The 20,109-nt window shown below is 42.2% G+C and overlaps 2 protein-coding genes across 5 annotated transcripts in view; one reads left to right on the top strand and one right to left on the bottom strand.

Annotated features, from left to right (window-relative positions):
- Nucleotides 1-17,650, top strand: part of LOC122528818 (glutamate receptor ionotropic, kainate 2) — a 296,492-nt gene extending 278,842 nt beyond the window's left edge. For 3 of the 4 annotated variants that reach the window (XM_043654347.1, XM_043654345.1, XM_043654344.1), the window contains 8 exons: nucleotides 2,400-2,691; nucleotides 3,423-3,561; nucleotides 7,695-7,832; nucleotides 9,335-9,533; nucleotides 10,955-11,186; nucleotides 12,925-13,040; nucleotides 14,336-14,491; nucleotides 17,474-17,588. In XM_043654347.1, the coding sequence (XP_043510282.1) occupies nucleotides 2,400-2,691; nucleotides 3,423-3,561; nucleotides 7,695-7,832; nucleotides 9,335-9,533; nucleotides 10,955-11,186; nucleotides 12,925-13,040; nucleotides 14,336-14,491; nucleotides 17,474-17,527 (1,326 nt within the window). In that variant the 3' untranslated portion in view covers nucleotides 17,528-17,588. Of the gene's footprint in view, nucleotides 1-2,399; nucleotides 2,692-3,422; nucleotides 3,562-7,694; nucleotides 7,833-9,334; nucleotides 9,534-10,954; nucleotides 11,187-12,924; nucleotides 13,041-14,335; nucleotides 14,492-17,473 lie in introns of all 4 variants that reach the window. The other variant, XM_043654346.1, reaches the window with a different exon arrangement.
- LOC122528821 lies at nucleotides 4,717-6,305 on the bottom strand. The gene is made up of 3 exons (XM_043654353.1): nucleotides 6,128-6,305; nucleotides 5,930-6,027; nucleotides 4,717-5,452 (listed from the first exon to the last, which is right to left on the bottom strand). The coding sequence occupies exons 1-3, from the start codon at nucleotides 6,170-6,172 to the stop codon at nucleotides 5,245-5,247; spliced, it is 351 nt and encodes a 116-aa protein (XP_043510288.1). The 5' UTR covers nucleotides 6,173-6,305; the 3' UTR covers nucleotides 4,717-5,244.
- Nucleotides 17,651-20,109: the final 2,459 nt, after the last annotated feature.

The raw sequence follows: 20,109 nt of genomic DNA, 5'->3' as shown, positions 1-20,109 counted from the left end.
TTTGAAAAAATTTTGAAGATGAAAACTTTCTCTTCACAACGAGCCCCTAAAACTCGTCGCGTAATCTCTCCTCGTCATTTTATTAAACTTGGGACGTTAGGGCTGGATGATGAAACGCTAGGATCTTCTCGAATTTTTGTCGTTTAGCCCTAATACTCGACGTTCGATAAAATGGCGAGGAAATAATCGCACGACTAGTTTCAAGGGCTCCTTGCAAATGCTGGAACCTTCTCTTTGCAACAACTTTTTATCAATACTCGCCGTATGATTTCTTACTATCGTTTTACGGAACTTTGTATGAAATGTTAGGATTTCGTTCAATTTCGTTCACCGTTCAATAGAACTCGTACAGCAAGTTCAGAAGGAGTTTCGAGTCGTTGCAAAGTGGAGACATTAATCTTCAAAATGGTGATGGATCTGGTTAGAAAAGAATTTTTCAATGTCTCGTCCGAATTATCGACAATTATCGAGGGAAAAAAAATTACGCTCGTGTGAAATCATCAAATGGATCGTTGTATGATTTCTCTTCATCTGTTTTACAAAGTTACGTCGGTTGAAATTATCGACGATCTCTCGTCCAATTGTCATCGTTACAGTTAGTTCGCCACTTTGTGTGTCTCACAAAGCGTCCCGCGAGTTTCCCCAATTCAGGAACTTCGATTGCGATCGGATTCTCTCTTCGGGGGAGAGTTGTTCGCCGAAAAGTTTTTCGGGGAAATCGGTGCACGTACGCCCGCAACATCGATTCCCAGGGGAGGAAATAGAGGGAGGAAGGGGGCGGCTTCTCCGCGAAATTCCGCCGGCATTTAATTATCGCGTTTCGCGTAAACGCGTCGTTTCGCGAGCGACACGCGGAATTCGAAACTCGCGGAGCTGCCAGCCAGCACGCATTCGCGCAATCACCAAATAACTCGGCTGCAAGTTTTCATCTCTCAGCCCTCGCGCCCGGTACAGAGGTTATCGCGTCGCTGTGCGTTCCGACCGTGTTCCATCAATCCCTGGTACGAGCATCGAGCCTTTCAACGAGCAAAGAAATCCCTGCACATCGGCACGAGAGCGCAACCCTTTCAATTGCCGACACACGCGTGCATATTCAATCCCGTTGCTCGCCGCAGATCCACCACCGTGTTGATTAAAGCAGCATCGGGCCGCGAAAGAAGCCTGGGATTTTTATTACCCCCTCGAAACGTGATTAGGCCGAGTACGATAGTTTCGCATTTCGTTGCTTCACACGTGGCGTTCAATAATATCTAAGCGTTCCTTCGTTCGTATGTGACTCCGCTGTATTGCCATTCTCGACGTGAAATATCGTACGTAATAATGCTTTTTTTTTTCTTTTTTCTTTCCTTCCGAGTATACCTCGTAAGTGGATTGCGGATATTTATGAGTATAAAGACGTAGAACCTGTGTGCGTGTGTGTGTGTTTTGTTTTGCTTGATAAATAAATGTGTATACAACGAGTATTTTCGCGTCTTCTCGGGAAACAGAGAACAGAGGTTTTTTAGAACGTGTCTTCCGCCGCAGGTCAAAGGTTCAACGCTGCTTGCATTAACTAAGAATTTCCGCTAAGCAAATATTTCTGCTAAGCTAAATGGTTCTGCTTTCGCGAATTTATCGCGCTGCCGGATAATGAGATGCTAAGAATTTTTCCAAGTTGCGCGAAGGATGCTCGAACAACATGTTGATCAAACATGTGAATTTTAATGAAATTTTAATAAATCCCAATGTATTAAAGTTGTTGCGGAAAACACGAAAACGTCCTTCCAACATCTGACCTTACAATCAGTACAATATGCCATTCGAAGATTGAAATAAATTTGTCGAGAGAACGCCAAAAGTAGTAGAGGATGTACTGACAAACAAAGGAGGATCTTTTTTTTTTTAATAAACACGTAGAATACATTACAAATTATATATCTACGACCGTGTTTTTTCCCTTAAAGGAGGATCTTTTTTTTTTTTTAATAAACACGTAGAATTACATTACAAATTATATATCTACGACCGTGTTTTTACCCTTATCTCAAAATTTTTTTATTTAACCAGTATCTATAGACTATAGTATTTGGATATTATACAGAGAGTGTTTTAAATATAATTTTCTTCCAAGCTTCTACGAAGTAAGATAGCAGCGTTCTCCTTGTCATTCACCTATAGATTTTATTAAATTAAAGTTGAAACTAGTGATTCTAAACTAGTAACAAGTTTTCGACGTACATAAAAGTGCATTTCTATATAGAGAATGTCAAGCTGCATCGATTAATGCGTGAAAGAAATGTACGATTCCATTTGAAAAGGAGGATATGACCTTGACATCTACATCTAGACAAATTCCAGACAATAAGAACACAATAAGCTGACGAATGTTTGATTATCGCGTTTGACTTATCGCCCCGTAGAGCGCGCCATACTGCATGAGGAAGGACTCGAGCGAGAAGCTGACCGGAAACGCACAGTTCGAGGGCTACAGCCTCGACTTGATTTACGAGATATCAAGGATCCTTGGTTTCAATTATACGTTCAGTCTGGTGCCGGACGGACGGTACGGCTCCTTCAACAAGGGGACGAAAGAGTGGGACGGAATGATGAAAGAGCTGCTGGATCAGAAGGCGGATCTGGCGATCGCGGATCTGACCATCACGTACGATCGGGAACAGGTGGTCGACTTCACCATGCCGTTCATGAATCTAGGTGAGCGATCTGTTTGATCTACGACCCTGCGAGCCTTGTTCATCTTCAATTCGACTGAATTGATTCGACTTTGCATGCAAAGGGATGATTCGGGACGATTCTTCGAGGTTTTCGAGAACTTTGCACCGTCCTTTCAGTTTGAATTTTCCAGTGGGAAATTTCGAAACTCGAACGGACGAAAATTGAACGAACGGGTAGTTTGAATTTGGAGCTTTTGAAAACTCTTGACACTAGAATTACCGAGGCGTGAAATTTGTTACAGTAAATGAAGCACGCAAACTTTATTTCCATATTTTTTTTTTGCGAAAAATCGTTCAAATCTTTAGTAACATGTTGAACAGAGTCATTAATTTCGTAGTCGATTATTGTGTAAGGATTAAATTAAAATTAAACTTCAAAAATTTAGAATAATCAGTTGTAAAAAATATGCGACTGTAAGAATATTTATTATAAATATTTACATCGATTATATTGATATATAACTAAAAATCAAATGAAGATTAGAAATTAAGCGTATACTTTTACTTCACACTCCGTTTACATCTTGCAAAGTTTCCAACGACAATTGCAAATTGGCCATTTTGCGCACGTTGGTAGTTCCGGTGTTAAAATAATTTTTCGAAAGCTCTGCACGCAGGCGTAAATTTCCTTTATTTTAAAGCATGCCTTTCTTTCTTCGCCATACACTCGAACTTTACAGTGGATTTACATGTGTGATCTGCAATTTACAGGGATCAGCATACTGTACCGTAAACCTATAAAGCAGCCGCCAAATCTGTTCTCGTTCCTCAGCCCGCTCAGCCTCGACGTTTGGATTTATATGGCGACAGCTTATCTAGGCGTCTCGGTGCTGCTTTTCATACTCGCCAGGCAAGTGAATCCATCTTACCAAGCCCTGATAAAAATATTGTGCCAACATCGGTGAAATTTCGCAAACGTATTGTTCGATCGGAGAACAAATCTCTGTTAACCTAATACGCTAACATTTATCCCTCGATTACACTTTTGTCTCGGATGATCGTGGGAGAATCTTTTGTCTAAAAAATTTTCACAATGGACTGTCCATCGTCCACGAAAAGTAATGGTAAATCGTACGACTGAATTGAAAGTTGAAAATAAAAAAAAAAAAAAAAATACCTCTCGTACAATATTGACTCGCCAGTCTGATCGTTTTCGCGCATCGAACACGCCTGAACCGAAAGGCACGGCGTACGTGTTCAATAGATAATTTTGGTAGATGAACGCCACAGGAGTTATTAGCGATCACATCCTCGATAAACTCGGTGTATTCACCTCTGTAAACAGACGTCGCGTTATTACAATGATATTGATTGCAGAAGTAGAATTTCTGCCGCACGTTCGCCGATAATATATGGATGCAGCGTGCAGGCATTTAACTCTCGGTGACTCGTGAATATACATGCATCTCTCTCTCTCTTTCTCTCTCTCCCTCTCATCCTCTTTCAAAGGTACATAGAAACTCTAATTTCACGGTCGAACACGAACGCGCGAGTCCGGTTACGCGGAACAAAAGTAACAACGTGCATACATATACGTATGTACATGTGTGTACGTGAGATCGGCACGAACGAAGGAAAGGAACAGACGTATTACACGCCGACTTGTCGCATTCCGTTCGGTCTTGTTTTTTCACTCCCCCCCCTCTGTCGACACGGTCAATCTTCGTACGTAAATGGCGAACGATCCGCGACACGGAGGGCAGACGCGTCCACGCTAGAAGAAGGAAAGAAGGATCAGACTGTTGTCTAGAGTTGATCAGTTTAGATTCACCCCGTACGAGTGGTACAATCCTCATCCGTGCAACAAAAACCCGGACCATCTGGAGAATCGCTTCAAGCTGCTCAACTGCATGTGGTTCACCATCGGATCCTTAATGCGGCAGGGCTGTGACATTCTGCCCAAGTAAGCCGTTAGATTGGCATCACTTTGGGTCGCTTGATCATTTCCTTTTTTCTCTCTCTCTCTCTCTCTCTCTCTTACCCTTTTTTACTTCTTCCTCTTTGTTTCGAAATCTCGTTTTACTTTTCACTATCCCCCCTCCCCCTTCTCTCGTAATTTTATTTATTATTTATCACTCGTTCTGTTTTTGCGTTCTCGTTCTAGCTGGTTTCGTTGTGTATTCGATCTAGAGATCTCACGTTGTTCCCCACGGCCATCGAGCAACGTGCCGCCGACTGAACGCATGTAAATCGAGAGCGATGACTACGTAACCGACGATCCACTTTCGTAACGATTTACTTGCCCCGTGTCCCACGAACGTACGGCCAAACGCGCGACGCACAAACGACCGAGTTCGCCTCCGCCCCACCCCGGAGGACGAACAACGGATGAATTATTCAGCGGAACGATTTCGTGAAACCGCTTTCAGCTGGCCCACTGGGGATCGGTTGTTTCGGGTTACGCGGTCGTTCCCCACTCCTGTATTCGACGACTGTCGCTTCCCGACCGGAAGTTCGGGGTCCACAGTTCGATACGTGTCGCCGGAAATTGGAGGTTTTTTTTTTCCAGGGAGAGGTCGCCGGCCATCTAATGTTAACGAATGTCGGAGAGAAGATTTATACAGAAAATTTCCCGTGTTCTTGTAACCTGTGTGTGGACAGCGTTGTTTCTAAGCGTGGCTCGATTGTACCGACAAAGTTTGAAATTGTCTGGCAATCTCTCCTTAACGTGGCACCTGGTACTTGTAGATTTTGTGAATGAATGTCGATTAACGAGTGGGCAACGATCCTCAGAGTCGTAACTGCGTTTCCAGACGAAGGCGTGAGGGGGGAAAAAAAAAAAGAATGAATTAAGAGACTCTCTCATTCGCATTTCATTCGATTTTTTTTGATAATGTTTTGATAACACGGGGTGGATCAAAAATCACTTCCTACTGAAATAAATCCGTAATTTTTTTAATGACAGATTTTTGGAACGTAATGAAATTATGTTTGAGTTTAAATTTAATTTAAAATCAATAAAATTAGTTTGATGTTTTATTAAAAAAAGAAAAAAAAAAGGAAAGATAAGTGGGAAGAAGCTTCTGGTCCACCCCGTATAATATTAATTTAGGATGGCCACGATAGAAACTATGATTTCCCGAACGTTCAAATTTTCATTTAAGAACGCCGTCTCTTAACAACAGTAATCAAACGCCAGCGAGAAAAGGCAAAATGTTTCTTCAAGAAAGAACTGACCAAGAAAAAGAAGAAAAGGAAAAATGCAAAACGGTGGTAACCTTAATGTCACCTTAGAGCTTCCACCTAAATCTCTTTCGCCAAAATCCTCCGCAAAGCCGAGGTGTACGCCGTGCAAGGAACGTGTTCCCGTGTAATTCTGAAAACAGAAGAACCATTTCAGGCTAAAGATAAAGTTTCACGTGAGTCACCGGTGCAATGTTGCTATTCTCAAAATTTTGCAAAGAAGTCGACATTACCTTATAATTGTCAAAGTCTACGTCTACGAATTGTTTCTGAAACATTCACGCATCACAAAACTGTGGAAACGTAATTTCAAAGACTTCTTTATTCCAAAAAAAGATCACTTGCATTTGAAATTCACTTTATCTCGTATCTTATAGATTCGTACAATGCAATTCGCGATGCTTTGTTCGTTTTTCTTTTTTCTTCGTATTGGATATCTTGTTACTTTAATTGTTAATTGTCAAAATCTATAGAGCAAAATAATTACTATTATTTATAGACAAATGAAATTTATGTAGAACAACTTCTTTATTCGAAAAAAAAGGATTACTTGCAATTAAAATTCGCTTCACCTCGTATCTTATGCAATTCGCGATGCTCTATTCGCGAACAAACATTTGTTCGCTTACGGTACCTTGTGCCTTAATAGCACGAACACACTTGAACACATAATGCCATGGTTATACGTTCGCTGTATTAGGAAGTATGCTACCAGACGGCAATGATGTATATGTATTTAAGCGTTAAACCCGCAGCTCGGTACATTGTTACGCCATCAATTGGTCTCCCTTCGGTCTGACCAGCACCCTCACTTTGTTGACTTTTGGAATGGCTTGGTAGGCTAGGTTAACAGTCCAAGAGAGTAAGAGACCGCCATCGATTCGCCAATTAATTCAATGTCTACATTCAACATGTTTCATATAAAGCCAGGAAGCCTCGATATTAAATTAGGATTTTTAAGCAAAACTTGTCGACGAGATTTCACACTTCAAACACCAAATGTTTACACATTTCTGTTTATTATGTACTGTGATAACGACACATATCTTTGATTTCCATTGTGTAAAATTCAAAAGATTCAAATAATCGTGGAAACGAACTCTCAAAATTGGATGGATCGTGGAATCGAAGTAACGAAAGTGCTTGGATTCAGTGAACTTAATTTATTTAATTAAACGATGCGACAAAACCAACTTGATGTCGTTGTAAAACTCGAGATCTCTGCTTTCGTATTCTTAAGTTCATTTTTCGCGAAGAAGATTTTACGTCAGCTCCCTTTGAAAATTTCAAAATTCAAATATTCTTAAAAGTGAAAAATTTTCTACGTGACTGGATCTACCATAGCAATGAGCTCTTGAAATTCGCTGTACGATTTTATCGAACCTGGAACATTAGATGACATTAGGTGACGAAACAAACCTAATACTGAATGTTTAATGAAATAGTGAAAAAAAGTCGTTCAAAGATCGATAGAAAACTTGGAAATAATGATAGATCTAGATACATAAAAAAAAATTTTTTTAACGTATACGCATTTGAATTTTGATAAAATCATCTTTGAAAAAAACAAAATCGCGACTGTCAAAATAGAAGCTTCATGTTTTTGAAGCGTATCGTCATACGATCTTTTCTCACAATGTTATATCATACAGTTATACTCTTCACTGTATGTATTTATAAGAAACTGCAAAAACTATGCGAAATATTCGAGGCACTTGCTGTCGATGAGGCCCGTGGTACGGCACGCGTGTTGCGACTCTGAGGTCTAATCCTCTCCCTTCTCCTTTCACGTGTCTGCAGGTTCAGCCCCTACGAGTGGGAGAATCCCCATCCGTGCAACGGACAGTCCGAGGTCCTCGAGAACGAGTTCACCCTGATGAACTCGCTCTGGTTCACCATAGGCTCGCTCATGCAGCAAGGCTCTGATATAGCGCCGAAGTAAGTGAAACGAAGAGAACACCGAAGCCAGCTAAACAATCTAACATATACGCATCTGATCTCTCGGTTTTAACTAATCGCAAAATGCAAATATACGTAAGCCGTTTCCGTTACGAACATAACCGCGGCACCGGGACCGGGCACGAAAGGGAACTTTCGAACTTTCAAGAGAAAGAAACGTCTGCCGCGACGAGCTACTGATCCTCGCGACTCATTTAACCCCTTGCGCTGGCAACTGATTGGCGCGGACCATAACGAGTGACCGAACCGTATACAACAATTTCGTCGCTTTCTTTTTCATTTGAACTCGTCGGATAGAAATAATCAAGAAGTAACAAACTTGTCATTTGTTTCGCCGCCGGGTTACATTTAAATATACTTGAAACTGAGAAGAATGTTGCAATTTGAAAAAAAGTACTCGACGTGCGTGGCACGTCATTCCAGCGCAAGAGGTTGATAGAACGAGAAGTGGTAGAAGTTTAGCCGGGCGAGGAGAGGACGAGATTCGGGGCCGTAGGTGAAACCCAATGTCATGTAACGATAGCCTTGATATGCTATATCGTAGGCTTGCTGCAACCGATCACGTTCGCGTATCGAGAACTTGCCGGCGTGCTTTGCTGTCGCTAGAGCGCTACCGCGTCTCGCGTCTCGTCGACAAAAGACCGCCCACGAACACGACCACGACCACGACTACAGTTTAGTTTCGTCGAAGTTGTTGCTGCTCCTCGGAAGAAGCTGATACACCGTCGAGTAACTGGGCAACTCTCCGTCGACAGAACGAGGGCTTCGAGCCACACCGATAGCTTCCAAGGACAGAGATCGTTGCAACGATCCCTTCTCGTTGCGACGATTAGCGGTCGCTTCTCGGAGAGAGAATCGAGAACGTTTTGTTCTCGGGTGATTGGATTAACGAGGCGAAATTGGCGTTAGGTCCGACGGAAGCAGCAACAACCTCATCGCATCGACACTCTCATCCAACACTCTCACTGTCGATCATCACGAATGATCATCGTTCGTTGTCCGAAACTTCCTACGATACGGCCCCCTATCCTCGGTTATCGTAGTCTCTCTTTTTTATCCCGGTTTAATCGTTGTTGTCCGTAGAGTTGATGAAGAGAAGATTGTTTTGAAACTGCATGAGACGTTGCAACGTAGACGCTTGATGTGTACAATGTGTTTGTTATCTTTTATGCACTTAGATATTAAGTTCGTTCGAACTTTTTTTCAGCCAACTCTTTCATGATTTTTTGGATGTACCAAGTCCTCTCGAGATCGCGAAGATGTGTAATTCGAAACTCGCGGAACATGATCCAGAGTCTTTGTTACGCTCGAAGCGCTGCGCGTACTTGAAACTTCGCTGCGCGCGTACATACGTTCGAGGATCAAATCCTCCCGCGAATACGACGGTTTTTTTTAAATTTTCTCGCGTAGTTTCGTAGAGTCGAGAGGCTCGAAAGCCAGTGCGAAGTACCGACTGCACCGCCTGAATTCTTTTTCCGCAGGGCCGTGTCAACGCGCATAGTGGCGGGCATGTGGTGGTTCTTCACTTTGATCATGATTTCTTCGTACACTGCCAACTTGGCCGCGTTCCTCACCGTCGAGAGGATGGATTCGCCGATCGAGAGCGCCGAGGATCTCGCAAAGCAGACGAAAATTAAATACGGGGCTCTCAAAGGAGGCAGCACTGCCGCCTTTTTCAGGGTAAGATCAGATTTAAAAAAAAAAAAAGAGAGAAAAGAAACTAACAGCAAAACCCTTTTTAGTAAGACACACTGCGGCTCAAATCTAACGATTGCAATTTACGTGGAGACAGAATGATCAAAAAGTTGCTCTGATATGACTGATTTAATAACCACTAATCGTAAAATAATCGCACTTTTGATTATAATTCGACAATACTATGTGTATCTTGTAGAAGCTATATACTTGTTATTTGCATTGTTGCACGATCCTACAATTCTATCAGGAAAATGTTCCATCAATGTAAAGTCTCAGTTGTATAATTGTTGAGTCGTTAATCTTTCGTACAACTTGAAAAACTGTACTCGAACGATCAAAATTTTTGAAACTTTAAAAATTTTATAAACTTTAAAAATTTTTCCAAACAATACGAATACTATTATACAGCAAAGAATACAAATCTCAGTATCTACTATTCGAATAATAATAACGTTCAGTAACGTTCAGTAACATTGAACATCACGACGCGATTATGGCAATATGAAGAAATAATCAATCACATAACAGATAAATTAATCACGCAATGATTAAAACAATTACCGATCAATGATTGCACATTGCAAAAGTTGATCAAGATTACTGGCTTATTTTGACAGTGATTAATTGATTAACCATGATTATTATTTAGTTAATTGATTTGAGAATTGATGCGAGAATTTTCTCAAAAAGCGTGCATAGAGTCACTAGTTCGTTAATCCAAAGTACTTTAAAGAATCTTCGGAAGATGAAAGATCTTGGCAGCTGGTAGGTCTGTCAACAATAAATTACTATTAAATTAATGTAATTGTACATCACGCAGCCATGTGTTTCATCACGACGTCGAGATTTTATAGAGAAAATAAGCCGCAGGTAGATCGGAGAGGGAGAACGTAGTCTCGCGAGAAACGAGAGGCGGAGAGCGCGTGTTGCTTGAGAAAACATCGCGGCCATTACTTAACGCTAATTCTCGTTTAATTTCGGTATTATGAAACTTTATTGCAACAGATTACGCCGCGGCAGGAGAAAGAAACCCCCGGCAGCCAGAGCGCCCGCGTTTTCTACAAATTTGTTGCCTTAACTTTTTTTATTAACTCATCCGCCGCCGCGTTAAGGAAACGATACATTATAAACGTTCTTCCCCTCCTTTTAAAACGAGATCGCGAACACTAATTACTGTTTCTTAACTCTACACGGTAACGTTGTAATTTACGGCGGTTGATCTTCAAGCGAGGAGGGGAATCGCGTATCGTAACGTATCGATTGTCGTCGCGTGATTTCTGAAACCGTGGTGAAACCGCGCCGCGGTCGTAATAGGCCTCCTTGAAGATTAACCAATTTCGACCGACGTTCCATCGTTTAATAGCGCGCGCGTGCTCAACCATGAAATTCCTCGCGTGATCCAGGATTCCAATTTCTCAACGTACCAACGCATGTGGTCCTTTATGGAGTCGGCAAAGCCGACGGCATTTACAACGAGCAACGTCGAGGGTGTTGAACGAGTGATCAAGGGGAAAGGCAGCTACGCGTTCCTAATGGAATCCACCTCCATCGAATACGTAATCGAGAGAAACTGTGATCTTACTCAAGTCGGCGGCCTCTTGGACTCCAAGGGATACGGCATCGCCATGCCGCCAAGTAAGTGAGACGCGCTAATATTTTAATCGATCCCCACGGTGAAACAGCGTAATTATTCAGCAAACGACGACGATGAAACGTTGTCGATAATTTACAAACCGGCATAACCGTGCGAAAGGAAACCGCAACGATCCCGTAGCTCCGACCCACGAGTTTCTTTTCGAAGTGATGTTGCAAAGTCAACATTCAAACGTTCAACATTCAATTCACCTGTTATCTTGAAGGCTGAAGTCTCTTCTTTGCAACGAGACCTCTTCAGACTTGTACGATTTTTTACTGAACGTCGAATGACAAAAATTCAACAAGTTCTGACAATTTCGTCATTTTTAATTTAATGTTCAAAGTTCGGTGAATATAGGTTTGATTGCTTTCAGATACGTTTGAATTTTCACAGTTTTCGAGAAGAAATAATGTAGAAAAATGTCGAAGATGGTTAAATTATAAAATGGGATCAAGTGGGTAATCAGTATAAATTAGAAGTTAGCTACAAGTTACGTTAATATCGACAATTTTTCATTGTTATCGGTGCAGAATATACTATATGCAAGATTAGTGTCACTTAATGTTGCTCACGGTTACTGAAAAACAGTACAGAATATTTACATGTTTCTAGAATTTAAAAAAAAACCTAAAGATCTTGCCCGAAAGTTTCAAATAATATCGCGATCCGCAGCTGAGACGTATAAACTCGTCGGTTGGATAGAGTGCCAGCCGATTACGGCGCGGTCGAATAATTTGCGACGCGAGATAGAGACTGATCAACGCGTATATCCTTGATTTATGGTTCCGCCCCGTAAACGGGCGTCGAATCGGAAAGATAATTTTTCACGCTCGCCCCCGTGGATTTATGGGGGAATTAGAAAGACATCGGTCAGCGCTCGTTCGTAGGAGTTCCGACCGATTTATGGTGAATATTTCACGAAACGCGAGGAACGCTGATCAACTGTTTAGCCTTAATGGCCTCGGCAACGGGTGAAACGTGAAAGATGACGAGGCCTTGGACGTACGTTGGATCGTTTTAATCATTTAATCGAGCCGCGCTCGGATCAACTCTATAAATTGAACGCGGAAGAGGAAAGTAATGACACTATCTCCGCGAATTTGTTCGCGACAGTAAACCTGTTTCCACTTGACAATTAAAACTACGATTGTGTAATAGTTCAGCTCGGCTGTCGAGCGACGAGTTGCAATGCGAATTAGAAAAAAAGAAAAAGAAGAAAAAAAAGAAAGAACGGGGCGCAACGTCATTTTTCTCTGTTTTCAATTTACGGAGTTGATCGATGCGGTTTTTCGAGCGGTTCGAATAATATCTGCCTCGCCGCGAAGAGAGTGTGAAAGAGAGAGAGAAAAAAATAAAATTCCTCCATCGTTTCGGAGCAAACAAATTCCATTGCACAAGCCCGGAAAGCAAAAACAGACCAAAATTCCATTCGATTCAATGGCGCCGCAGTTACCGTAGTCGCGACTTCCTACCTAGAGCGGCGCGAACGATCTCAAAACTCGACAACGTTCCGCCGTCTCTCTTATCGCAACTCGGAGTCCTTGAGTGGCGAATTCCAACGGGGATGGGAGCGAAAACGTGGGGGTGTTGAACACGATCGCGACGTTTCCTATGCGACGCGAGAACGATAACAGCAAACGATTACGCTCTCTCACGGTGGGAAATATCTCGCGCGCGATAAAAGCCGACTGGTTGGAACGTTGGGGAACGCTGCTCAGAACGACCTTGAAACTTCAGACTCGCCGTACAGAACGGCCATAAGCGGGGCGATCCTGAAGCTGCAGGAAGAAGGGAAGCTGCACTTGCTGAAGACCCGCTGGTGGAAGGAGAAACGCGGCGGAGGATCATGCAGGGTGAGCGTGCACACACGATCCCGGCTTACTCTTACTTTTACTCTCTCTCTCTCCCGTCCCGATCCGAAGAACTCGATGAGCGTACGCTCGAAAATTCTGATCTCCTCGAGGGCGCATTACGCTCCGGCGAAATGCACGACGGTGGTTTCAGAAGGGATAGACGGACCGTGAAGGGGAAGACAGTTTCATAAATTCGTGAAATCACGGCCGCCAGGGGGCCATTACGCGGCTATTATCTGCCGCTGCTACGTTCCGCTCCGATGAATTCTCGCGACGAATTCGTCCTGTAATTTGTCGGCTGAAACCATTGTCGTTACGTTGCGCAACGATCGAGGATTTCGGAAAGTTTTCTGCTTCTTTTCTTACGATAACGATGACTCTCTGTCATGGATTCGAAGTAGAGCCATTGCTCATGAGCGGACTGTGGATTATTTATGGAAATACAATCGTATTTTTATGATTAGATATTATTGCGTATATTATTCGTATTTTTATGATTAGATATTAGATATTAGTTAATTATTGCACAGAGTATTGCACTTTGGATGTTTTATACTCTTTTGTATGTTGCGTGCATTCCGTGCGTTTCAAATTTCTTAGAAATGCCCAAAAATCCGTAGTCTACTCAAGAGATGTCTGAGTAAACCAAAAATTATCCGGAAGATAATTGACTACTGAGAGTGTATTATTTCTGTTCATATTACAATGTAATTTGTATTTTAATGATAAATGGTAAAACATTGAACTACTTGGCATTTTTACAAAAATACTGATAAATCTAGATTTTCCAATAGCAAACTCATTCTCTCTTGCACTAACAAATACTTGCAAAGTTGTGGAAAATACTCCTTCAGGCCACACATAATTCAAACGTTGCTGGTACACATACTTTTTACCAAGCTTTGCCAATCTTGGATATTTTTTTCTCAGCTTCACCGCCATTCTAGCGGACATAAATTATAGTTTGTTTTATTACTTGTCGCAAAGACAGAAATTATACAAATATCAGACGAAGTTACACTCAAGTATTCAGATAACACTAGCCTCAATTATCTCATGGCTAACTTGGATCTTCGAATATCTGTACAAATCCCCCTCAATAAAAGTTCGAATTTTGAAATTTCCCTGATTTCACGAACATTCGGCTTTAGAAAAGAGAGAGAGGGAAAGAGTCGATTTAAAAATTGAAGAGAAACAAGGTTTCGAAATTAATTGCAACCATAGTGCTCGCGCGAGTCTTTAAGTCGCCATGTAGTCACGTTGCCTGACGAGTGGCTGCCGTTTTCTGTGAACAGGACGACACGTCGAAGAGCAGCTCGACGGCGAACGAGCTGGGCCTGGCGAACGTCGGCGGCGTGTTCGTGGTGCTGATGGGCGGCATGGGCATCGCTTGCGTGATCGCTGTGTGCGAGTTCGTGTGGAAAAGCCGGAAGGTCGCCATCGAGGAACGGGTGAGTGAGGTCAGATAGCACGTCGAAGAGGGCGCGATCGCGCCTCAAGTAACGTCGTCCAACACGCACCTCGATCCCGACGCCATCTATCCCGACATACCGCGCGAATACATCAGTTGATGCTCGCGCGATGGTGGAGTTCCTCTTTAATGGTCACGGTGCGGCCACAAAACCACACGGGTCTGATCGTCTTCTCGCTGTGATCGATGGAATCACGAAGCTCTGGAGGGGGAGGAGAGAGAAAAAAAAAAGCACCACCACCACCGGCATCGCGAGGCGTCTTTGTCCCTCAGACTGGATTCTGTCCTATTACAATTGTTTGCGGCTCCGGGTACTAGAGATAAGGTTGATTGATAGCGCCATGTTGATTCGCCATTCTCGCGTCCGTTCTTCCTTCGTTTCCCTTCGTCGCTTTTCACTGCCTCGAAGAAGCGCAGGACGCCCGTAGAGATAACTGAAAAGATATCGGACGGGTCGTGAAGCGTCTTTGTTCCCGGAGACAGTAATTATTCACCGAAGTTGCGACGCTAATTTGATACCCCGCCCTTTGCGACGCGCGCTTCCATTGACGCGAGTTTACTTCCAACGGAGAAGTCGCTTCGTTGTCGGCGATTGGCTCGACGCTCGACTTGCTCGATCGTTTCGATTTCGTGGCACTCCGTGGGAACGAAACAGCAGGGGTCAGCGTCGATGAAAACGCAATTTTGCCGGTAGTAAAATAGGTTGCGAGAATTTCTATTATGACCGGTCGCCGCGTTGTTTTAATAGTCAATTCCCGCGGTTATTCGCTAAATGAAATTTCATTGCTCGGCAATCGTGTCGATCCGCGGACATATTTTCGGGGGGAAAAATAATGGTCGGGCGAAATTGAATAAAAATTGAACAAATATCGGTGGCGAACTCCGAAATTGTACTGGAATTGTTTTAGTTGAACGACGAAGTTAAGCGATAAAATAATAATGATAATAATAAGTATCAACCCTTATCACTTAAATCAATTGATCACTATTGATTTAAGCGGTAAGAGTTATTATTATTATTTTATCGCTTAACTTCGTCGTTCAATTAAAACAATTCTAGTACAATTGGAGTTCGCCTCCGATATTTGTTCAATTTCTGAGTGACCTAAGACACGCGTGCCACGTGTCTGAAAATTTTTGTATAACAACTCACAAAAGATGACGTTACTGCAATATGTAAAATCAATTATTCGTTTTTTTTTTTTTTTACGAATTCATTTTTTTCATCGCTCGTTACGCAGTCTATAACTTCTCCTCATTTTATCGTAATGGCACTTTCTTTCTTTCATTCAATCGAAGCCACACGAATTCAAGAAACAATTTTGTGATCCAGAGATTAAAGATACTTGTTGCAATTGTCACGCAGATACAGATAAATGCAGACTAATCTGTACACAGCTGAAAAAGCGAAAAATAATCATTTGATCACATTTTCTTTTATCTTCTCAACATATTTGTAAATTGATAACGTGAACAAGTCACATGAAATTGATTTTGTGAATCACTGGCACGTAAAAAGATTCGCCACGAACTGTTGTCTGATCGCGATTTACAAGATGGACGACTCGGTGAACGACGAAAGAAAATTTCCTCTCGAGCAGGATCGAGAGAGAGAGAGAGAGAGCAATGAAATTAAGTCGCAGGCTTGGCGAAACTCGAGCGGAAAACTCGCGTGTCTACAATATGTATTCGAGCTGCCGTTTGCGTACGTTCAAGCGGTAGGCAAACAGGCAAGTATTTGAGAAGGGCTCGTCCACAAATACGGATATGCTGCAGCTTTGCGCCGGTGACCTCGCGTACCCGTGAGCAAACAATTCCGTCAGCCAACAAACGTCTGGTATTGCTGTTCTCCTTCGGAAGCGCGCTACTTCAGACCGCAACAGAGTAGCCGCGATAGCCGGCACGAAATCTCAAGCTGCTAATCGCTTTACGCGGCCGCGAATCGGCCGATCGAGCATCTCGATATCGCCGTAACTCGTCCTTCAGCCTTTTCTCTTTAATTACGTGTATACTCTTGAATTTACGAACTCTCGGAAGTGACGAAGCGAAGGTGAAACGCTCCTCCCTTTCTCGTTGACAACGTTCGTTCGAGAATTTCGAGTCTTGGAAAATTAACGCGCGACCTGATGGAACAGCGTTATGAATCTGTTTGCCGAAGGACGCTGAAAGAATTGCGAGAGAATTTAGGGATAATTGACGAGAGCCAGAGGGAAAGTAGCCTGTAACGTCGTAACAAGGTGTAGCTTAATTGAAGCGTGCTACGTTTCCGACGTTACGCTAGACGTGATAATTTATGTCAACGAGATCTTCTCAGCGAGCCAGTCTCAATTTTAGCTTAATTAAAAGTTCCGTCGTGCTTTCTTTATGCTGCAGCTTGATTCAATTTCTGGGCAATATCTTGTTTACGAATTAAATCCGAGAAAGCTTGGCAGAACTTTTCGAATGAAGAAATTAATAATTTCTCTCCTCTTTCATTATTATTCTTTTTAGTCGTGTGTTTGTTGTTCTTCTCTCGATTTTTCGTCTGTTGATACCTTCATTGAACTATTATCTCATTAATTCAAGACGAAAATTGTTTTTACCTCCGGCTTGACGGGAGAACACGAGCAAAAAAAAAAAAAAAAAGTTCAGAGTCAGAAATTGTCAATAAACTTCGCAATTACTCTGCCAATAATCTTCTATCCCCCCGATAAAATTCAATTTTCAATTCGACGGACTTTATCGGGTTTCTCATTTTTCATTCCGCCGCGCTCCACCGAGCTTCAGCTTATATTTATACCAACGACTCGTTCGTTTATTCCCGGGGTCTTCCCAAGTGGGGAACTGTCGTTACCGCCGTTCCGAGTTCATTTTTCTTATCAAGGAAACAAAAATGCTTCGCGTGTACCGCGTCGGTCCGATTAATCGATCTCCTATATCATCTAACGCAATCTTACCCGAGCATTTTCGTGTTCTGTTTTAGAAGCAGAAATCCTCGGGGAAACCGATCTGCGAAGCTTTTACCGATCTACACTAGCGGACGATCCTGTAGGGATTCGTTCGCGAACCAAAGATAAAATAGAAACGAGCCAAACAAACAAATAAAAAAGAAAAAAAAAAAAAAAAAAAAAAAAAAAAAAAAAAAAAAAGAAAAGAGAAAAATCAAACGAGACCAAAAAAGGCTCGTGGAGAGAGAGAGAGAAAAAGGAGAGGACGCGAGGAGAATGAAGCAAGAGGAAGAGAAGAGAAACCAACGGTGGACAGAAAGTGGAAGAAGCGTGGAGAACGAAGAGAGGACGATCGGCAGGGGCAAGAAAGAACGTCTCGTCGTCGTGTCACCGCACTCAATAACACGCGGGTAATCACGATTTAATGGCTCAATAACATCTGCCACAGCGTCCTGCCACGGACCCACGAAACAATTTATCGGTCCCGCCAGTCAATAAATTCAGCTTTTGAGTTGTATACGGGAGCGGGAGCGCGAGCGCGCGCGCCCGTACGCTTAAATCTCCGAAGCGGACGCATCGAATTCGGGGAGAGACGAATCCGAAAATGACGCGTATAAATTACGCCGGAGGATAAATATTCGCTTGGACCCCGGGCCCGTTCCGTTCCATCGCGCGTCTCGTCCGAGCACCGTCACCCATCCTTCTTCCTCGGTTTCGCCGCGCCACGAAATTTATACGACGCGCGTACCACTGTACACGTTCCACTGTCGATAGCAAGGTTTCGTTACGTTACGTTTTGTTTCGTTTCGTTTCGTTTCGGGTCGCCGAGGGTGAAAACCGCGCCTTCACCGTTTCGTGATAGATCGCGTTGGCTCGTTAATTGAAACGGACGAGTTTACTTTTACTATGGCCAAAACGTAACTGCGTTTTTTTTGTGTGTGTATGTGTGTGTGTGTGTGTGTAAATGAAAGACAAACAACAACTTTGTTAATATATTGAACATTTCTTTTTCGTATACCTCTCAAGCAACTTCGCGATTCCATATTCGAGATAGTTCCTGTCTCTGACAGTGAAATATAACAAACTAGTTTTGACTATTACTGTCGTAATTTCGAAGGCTTTTTCACATTTAGATTATATATTTTTCACGAGCTTCTTTATGCACCGTGTTTATTTCCTTTTCGGAGATTGTACGAGACGAATTTTGTGTTCCTTTTTCAACTTACATTTTGAAATCGACGTCGTGCGTTTTCTTTCTCTCTTCGCGCAACGAATCTACGGTTAGTTACACTTTAACACGTATATGTATAAGAATAAAAAAAATCGGACAAAATTAATTTCCAACCAATCCAATTAGCGGACTGATGTATTAAATTGATCGGAGCGTTTAAAGATAAATATTCGACGAGAGAGAAATTTGCTGTCTCGCATCAATTGTTACATTTCACTTCATGCTTCAATTCGAACAATAAACTGATGTATCTTGCAAAAGTTACAGGCATCGTCACAAACCATGTTAGGTTACCAATACGTTCGCACAAGATTTTTCAGATCTTACAATATCTTCGAATATCTCATTGAATCGAAATTTCATCTGCAACGAGCGAAATTCCACTGTACTGCAAGTTCAAAAATTAATTAATTAATTAGTTTCTAAACTGAAGTGCGTCCACTTTCGGCATAATGCAAACAGGCAACGTAAGCAAGCACTTATTTCTCGGATATATACTGCTCGCAAAAGGTGATATTTGCATTGGATATTGCAAGAAGCATTTGATTTTTTTTTTTATCAAACAAGAACATCAGAAAAGCAAAAAAAAAAAAAGTAGAAAAATCAAATGCCTCCTTTGTTTTCATTTTGATATATCCCCTAACTTTTGCGAGCAGCGTATGTCTTAGGTATGTACAATTTCCGACACAGCGTTGCAGTTTCATTGAAACCGCGTGCGCGAAACGATGTTTATATAAACGGCGATTCACGGCGTATTTCATGCGTTACGTTCATATCCTGCGTTCATTTTACGACGGCGATAGTGAACAGCGGAGCCGTTCGTTAAATCCGAGGCGGATATAAACCGGCGTTATAACGGCCGGCAGTTTCTCAAACGCGAAAGACGAGGCAAAACGGGTCATTGGCGGCGGAATCATTAACAGCTGTCGCCAGTTTCGATACTACCGGCTTGGCAAAGCCAATCAATAGAAGCCACGATTTTATTCTTTATTGGCCTGACTTGCTACGACGAGCGTTGAATTTTCCAACGACTCGTTTCTTAGTTCGTCAACGTAAGCGTGAAACAATATAGGAAACAACGTAGGCTGCCGATGGTATCAAAGGTTTAACGATAGATAGATTCGAGAAATAAATTAGGCTGTTTCTCTGGGTTGAGAAATTGATTAACTGCTGACAAATTGATTTGTCGTGTTCTTAGAAAATTTGTCAAATGCAACGACGTTAATCGTAATTTATTAAATCGAAACAGGAGAGAATGCTATCGAAAGTTCAACGATAGATAGACTCGAGGAATAAAGTAGACCACGTCTCCGGGTTGGGAACTGTTAAAAAATTAATTAACTATCAAGAAAATCGTTGTTCTTGCAAAATTTATCAAATACAGTGACACGTTTATTAGTTCGCCAATCGTGAAATAATATAGGAAACAACGTAGGAAAT

Source organism: Frieseomelitta varia, unplaced genomic scaffold (genome assembly GCF_011392965.1).
Source record: "Frieseomelitta varia isolate USP_RPSP 00005682 unplaced genomic scaffold, Fvar_1.2 scaffold_263, whole genome shotgun sequence".
In the NCBI taxonomy this organism is placed as follows: domain Eukaryota; kingdom Metazoa; phylum Arthropoda; class Insecta; order Hymenoptera; family Apidae; genus Frieseomelitta; species Frieseomelitta varia.
The sequence above is the reverse complement of the archived record's forward strand: the minus strand, read 5'-3'. Positions and strand labels throughout refer to the sequence as shown.

Excerpts from the sequence above, each read along its gene's own strand:
- LOC122528821 (XM_043654353.1), bottom strand. The coding sequence starts at position 6,172 with ATGTTTCAGAAACAATTCGTAGACGTAGACTTTGACAATTATAAG. Across the intron at positions 6,028-6,127 it reads TAGACTTTGACAATTATAAG|AATTACACGGGAACACGTTC; the intron begins GTAATGTCGACT and ends TTCTGTTTTCAG. Across the intron at positions 5,453-5,929 it reads AGCTCTAAGGTGACATTAAG|TTACGACTCTGAGGATCGTT; the intron begins GTTACCACCGTT and ends CTGGAAACGCAG.